The sequence below is a fragment of the Brienomyrus brachyistius genome, unplaced genomic scaffold (assembly GCF_023856365.1).
Source record: "Brienomyrus brachyistius isolate T26 unplaced genomic scaffold, BBRACH_0.4 scaffold49, whole genome shotgun sequence".
Classification (NCBI taxonomy): Eukaryota; Metazoa; Chordata; class Actinopteri; order Osteoglossiformes; family Mormyridae; genus Brienomyrus; species Brienomyrus brachyistius.
This window is the reverse complement of record NW_026042324.1, coordinates 400,504-406,532: the sequence shown is the minus strand read 5'-3', so window position 1 is coordinate 406,532 and position 6,029 is coordinate 400,504. Positions and strand designations below refer to the sequence as shown.

Below are 6,029 nucleotides of genomic sequence, written 5' to 3'. Positions count from 1 at the left end.
CTGTTTTCTGCTAACATGCGTACGGTCTTAATTCTTGCCATTGTGTCGTTCGTATTGGTTATGCTAAGTTACAGTATATTTGCGGTATTAATGCATCCATCCAGCAACCTTCCATCCGCTTATACAGTAGACAGGTTGCAAAAAAATTAGGCATGCCAACGATAAAATTGTCCACATGCAGGAAATCGGTGGTTTATCGGCAGAACGAGTAGAAACGAGTAGAAAAGGGGATCGGGAGTGTCTGCAGGTATGGGCTGGGGAGGGGCCGTACGGGAGAAGAAAATCCCCGCTATATGAGCAACACAGTCCATCTCACACCCCCGATACTGAAGGTGTTATCCACCGAGCTACCTTGCTGCGTGTATGAGTTTATGTTTGTAAAAATATTTTCCAAACATTTTGCTTTGTTTTCACAATTTAATGAAATTTAAAACCACAAACAGTCCACTAACAGACTTAATCTCCAAGGAACATTTACACATTTAATGGAATTCAGCAGATTACGAAGCAGGGATTATTGCATGTATACAATGGGGCATGCAAATTGCATGCGCTTCGCTCACATATTCTGAACGCGTAGGGGTATTGCCATCACTGAGCTGAGTACTGCAGTACCAAATAATACTAACGGACTAAAATAGCATGTTTTTATCGGTGATATGAAACATAAGATAATTATTTTAATACTTTATTAAATATTTAATTTTTTAAATCAGCAAAAATATAGATGAAATATATGAAATAGCATCATGTTTAACTCCCAAAAAGTGCACAAAAAGTTTTTACAGCATCAGGAAAGTTTATTTTGTAAAATAAATAAATATAAATTATAGCAGAAATCGATGGAAACTACAATGGAATAAAAAAAAGCACATTTTAAATGACTTTAAATCTGAATCAGCAATATTTCTACATTTGGTATTAAACTTGTAATCCAAATGTTCTTATGTTACTATAATAAAGAAAAAAATTACCAATATTTAATGCTGGTAAAATTATCCAACCCGCTAGGGAGACGGAGCATTAGTGAGGCATTGTCACAAAACTAGGCCCTGACTAAAGTCACCTTAAGCAGAACACAGCTAAATACAGATTCATAGCAGAAGTGTATCAATAGATTAATTTACTACTGTAAATAATTAGTTGCAGAATTCCACATGGTTGTGGTCAATAACAAAAATGTGGGAAGAGGTAGTGGACATTGTTACATATTCCATATAATAAGGTAAAATATTTTGACAGCGCCCTCTAGAAATTGCAGTGGAATTTATTTTTACATGTTTGAGATGTTTTATTCAAATCAAAGAGTTTACAAGGTCCATTTAATTCCTGAGGAACACATGAAGTCACAAGTCAGGGAGTTTTGAAGTTTTTAAGCGTAAAAAGAAAGCATAGCATAATCAGCTTTGATAAAACCCACACAACCGTAGGTACAGTCTTTGAAAGCTCACAAGAAAAACGGGAATTTTCTTAGCCTGATGTTAGTTGGCTCTTTAATTCAGCATGATTTCACACATTCAAAATGTCTGCATAGATTTCATTTGTAATTTTTTTTGTTACAAATAACCTGAATAATGACAAACCATGAGGGAGTTTCTCAGACAACATTAGCAGGGGAGCTGATTATACAGGCTACGATCCTTCCTGACATCAGCATTCACGTGCTTCACATGGGTTAAAGCATATAAACAAACCATAATACTCACAAGTGTCTTAGCTTTCACAATGTGTAAAGGACTATGCTGCAGTCCTTTAAGTAGTAAAGGGGAGGGGACTCGTGGCATCAAATTGCTCAAAATGCCTTAATTTCTTACAAGGACATACAAGCCTGACAAAATATAGGCATAAAGAGCAAATAATTAAAAGGTACCTTGTTGGGAAACCATGGGATAGAGCTTTACAGACTGAGACTAGGTGCATTTGGATAGATGTACGTACACACAATGAAAGTTCGGATACATCAACTGTCTGAGTAAATATGTTTCAACAGACAGGCAAAATGGGGCCACACACCTACTGAAAGGTGATACCATACAAACCTAGGTGTCAAACACCTTCCATACTTCCATTGCATATTTATTAAAACTGACCAACTTCCGAACACATTTGTTGATAACTGATCTAGGGTCAGTACTGCAGGAAGGAATTAAGTTTGAAAGGCATCTGGGGTTTAAAAGAAAAAAAAAAAAACCCAACAACACTGCCCTGAACGTCATACTTTCCCAGATACCCGGAATGGACCTATCAAACACACAAAAACATCAGTAACGTGGTTTGTGTCTAAAATATGCAGAATAAGAAGTAGTTGCCACAAAATGCCATAAATAAGAACCCATCACTGCGTTGAAATGATGTATCATGTTAATCTATGCATAATACAGAAATAAACTTCCTTTTTAGCCAAAAAGGACAAAAGAACCAAAAGTAAAAACCATTAAATGTAACCGTATTTACAAACTGGCACTGATAAAATGGGATGAGTTCACAGTTTGAATACATAAAAACCCACGTTTGCTTCTGGACAAAAAAAAAAAAAGTAATAATCATACTTCCTGAAACTATAAATATAAACTAATGCCCTGACCTTAAAACAGCTTTTTTTATTTTTCATTTTCTTAAAAAAGATAGGGAAATTCATTTTTATACAAAAAAAAGAAATATTCAAAATAATTTTTTTTAAATGGGACACTGTCTACCTGTCTAACAGCTATACAGTAAGCTACAAAGGGAATTGTGGAGGTCGAGTCTGCCACTGGAGACAAAGCTAAGAGGAGCCAATGAGACTCTGAGGGGGCAGAGCATGTGGGCCATCACCAGGTCCCCTTCAGGTCCTCCTCTGCTAGAGAAACAGGAGGAGTAGAAAGGTGTGCCTCCTGTGCAGGCAGTAGAGTCTCCTGCTTCTTGGAGCTACAACAGGGTTTGAAGAAGCGCGGGTCAATGATGACTTCTCCAAAGCGACCTTTGTAGATGATCCCACAGCACACCTTTTGTCTGTAAGAAAGAAAAGTCACAATATGAAGGTGACAAATTCAGGATTTGACCTAATGCCAATGGCACTGTATGTAATCAACATTTTAACACACAAAATATCACTTAAAATCCATGAGGCCAAGCACAGCTGACAAATAATTCAGCCCGGCCAGGGATCATCAACCTGCCAGAACACAGACAAATGTGTCCAGGGCAAAAGTTTTGTCCCCCTGGATCAAAACATGCAGGCTACGTTTTTAAATACCAGATTCGTGGTAAAGAAAAAAAAAATTGTACTTTGATCAAAATATCCATCTGAATTGGCCATGGTGTTGATCCTAAGCCCAGACAGAAGCTACTTCCTAGAAATTCCTCAACAAAAACATTAGGGCAGAGTATTAAGGCAATTTCTATTATTAATATACTTCTTTTGGCTTATGTGACAAACAAACAAGCTTAAGGTACAAAAACAACAGAAATACAGCATCCATCCTCCATTCCGCTCCTACAGTAGACTGCAAACTACATATAAACACATTCATGTGTTTTAATTAAAGAATGTTAAAGTAAGCACTGCACCTCTTCCAGTAGGAAAGATCGAGGAAGGAGAAGGAGGATGGTGAGGCACGCCTCTGCTTCGATTCAACATCCGAGCCGTCGTCAGACTGATTGCTGTAGCTGGGTGACTGTGGAGGAGACACACTGGAGGTGCTGCTATGGGCATCGGAGTCTGCAGGCCAAGACAGTGCTGATCAGTACATTCATTATCTTTAATTAAAATAAATTGTAAACTGACATCCAAATACATAATATGGGACACAGAGTTTTTGTCAAATAATGCAGTTAATTATTAACTATTGTTTTACTTGACCATAATTAAATTGAAAAAGACAGTCACTGCAACGTAAACAACTGACACACCTTTCATTTTGCAAAACTGCAACTCACTCTGTCTTTTAAATTTATGGAGTCTCTTCAGCTTGCTTTTCTTTTTCGCCTCCCTGCTTTTCTCCTTCTTGGGTTTGGTCAGCTTAAATCCAGGCCCAGCCCTTGCATCTACCACCTAACGAAGGTTAGAACCAGACAGACTATCAAAAAGCAGAAATTAAAGTACACTAAATTCATTTTTATTCAATCAGAACTCAAGTATGTTGCATTGCTCTGAAAATTATTTTGCTGATTTGAAATTAAGATGAATTCTTTAAAATATACTTATATATATATAAATAATGATGACTAACGTGGTTCCAGTTCTTTTTAGATCCAAGCGGCAGTTTTTTCCACCTTTTCACCAATAAGACACAGGCATTGCAGATGTCTCCAACTCGATCCTCTACTAGTCTATAAAGAGAATTTACAAATTCCTTATTTGCAGTGTCTATTTTGTTCATTAAGACAATCCACTTACATAATACGTAATGAAAAATGTGATACAACTTAGCATTAAAAACAAAGTAAAAAGCAGAAGGATTAATTACAATAAAATTTGGGTTGCACATCGTTTAACTTACCCAAAACAGAGTCTAAAGTTTTCCTCGTATCGGCTGCTGTCCGTAAAGCGGGAGCTTGACGACTTGGTTTTACAAATGCAACAGCCTTCATGACTCCGATAGATCTTCGATTTATGAAAACCGAACATTTTCAAAGCTCGCCAGGGAGTTATCGACCTCTGTTCAAAATATGTAGAAGAGAAAAACAACAGAAAACAAACAGAAATAGATCAATAAACCGCGAACAACGGCGATGGAGGAAAGGCTGCGCACGTGCGAAGGGGGCGGCCACCGACCAAACGCGATGCGCTTATTTCTGGAGTTTTGTCTGTTAAATTTACCAAAAAAACGAAGAACAAAAATCAAAATATATTCTACATGCTAATCTTTAACAAACTGTTAGTTCGGTGACATCTTTCTACTCGTCAGCTACTTACATAAATGCATCAAAGAGGAAAAAAAACTCCCACCACAGATACCACTCTGCACTTCTGAAAGATCCCAACTCCCACATTCATAGCTAAACATGCTTTTGTCTAAAGAAAACCTTCTAGAGAATCAACCGAAATGTATTTTGTTGATTAAAAAGTAAAACTCTTTTAGGAAAGTCCGGTACTAGTATACCGTATTTCAGTTACGAAACTGAAAGTAGTATTTCAGCTAATTCAAAAAGCAAACGCTTCATCGAAAATACGGCAAATATAAATAAAACCGGCTTAATGTAGTGCTAGAAGGTAATGAAAAATAATTATACACGAAATATCTAATGGCGCAGCACCTCTCTAGCATCGCACCGTAATTAAATCCATCAAAATGCCTTCTGACGCCATCATGTAACAATCAAAGCAACTCATAACAAAAATAATTTTACTAAGACACAAAACTATGGAGACTTAGCGGTTGATTAAAAGGTATTTTGTCTAAGGTATTTTACGGAGTTATAAATACAGCGAGCAACATGCTGCTATATTTTGAATCTTTGCAACAAAAACGCGGGGAGGTGCGTCGGATTATAAGAAGCATGCAACAAACTCGGACTTAAAATTTACTAAGAGGAACGATGTACTCGAAGTCAGTCTCCGATTGTGTAACAGGATATAACCCGCTTGTATATTATATGTGAAGACAACGCTGACTTTAGAAATGTAAACTTTTGCTCGGTGTGAGCGCGAAACGACTCCGTGGCTGATGTAGTTTTTGTTACTGCCATGCCACGCTCCCCATGCACGATCTCCCATTGTTGTGCGTTAATGATCACCATGCTTCTATTTACTCTAATTTCATATAGACTAAATGCCTTTTCAAGTTAAAAAAAAATAACGTACAAATACTCATTCATAGTATATACAACCAATCAATCAGGAAAAAAACACGACTTACCAAAAACTTTGAATCCTTTCTATTTTCTCAAAACGACACTGCGCATGCCGTACTACTACTGAATACAGCTGGACATTAGAATATAATTAACATAAAAAACATTGACACAAAGCGTAGTATTACAGAAATACCATATAAGGAGTCTAACGTTTGCGTTTGAACACATATCCAGCCAATAAAAGTACGACA

General features: G+C 37.0%; 1 protein-coding gene across 2 annotated transcripts; it reads right to left on the bottom strand.

The window, feature by feature from the left end:
• Window positions 1-1,479: 1,479 nt before the first annotated feature.
• LOC125723506 (SIN3-HDAC complex-associated factor-like) lies at window positions 1,480-5,996 on the bottom strand. Of its 2 annotated transcripts, none has more exons than XM_049000149.1 (6): window positions 5,841-5,996; window positions 4,482-4,639; window positions 4,212-4,311; window positions 3,892-4,033; window positions 3,550-3,700; window positions 1,480-2,991 (listed from the first exon to the last, which is right to left on the bottom strand). In XM_049000149.1, exons 2-6 carry the CDS (start codon window positions 4,607-4,609, stop codon window positions 2,811-2,813), a joined length of 702 nt encoding a protein of 233 aa, XP_048856106.1. In that variant the 5' UTR covers window positions 4,610-4,639; window positions 5,841-5,996; the 3' UTR covers window positions 1,480-2,810. The 2 variants fall into 2 exon arrangements, with proteins under 2 accessions (XP_048856106.1, XP_048856107.1); XM_049000150.1 differs by having other exon boundaries at window positions 3,919-4,033.
• Between the last annotated feature and the right edge of the window lie 33 nt (window positions 5,997-6,029).

What these genes read in the sequence shown, in the direction of transcription:
- LOC125723506 (XM_049000149.1), bottom strand. Translation starts at nt 4,609, where the DNA reads ATGTTCGGTTTTCATAAATCGAAGATCTATCGGAGTCATGAAGGCTGT. An exon ending in CTAAAAAGAACTGGAACCAC is followed by an intron (nt 4,034 to 4,211) that starts GTTAGTCATCAT and finishes AACCTTCGTTAG; the next exon opens with GTGGTAGATGCAAGGGCTGG. An exon ending in GATCTTTCCTACTGGAAGAG is followed by an intron (nt 2,992 to 3,549) that starts GTGCAGTGCTTA and finishes TCTTTCTTACAG; the next exon opens with ACAAAAGGTGTGCTGTGGGA.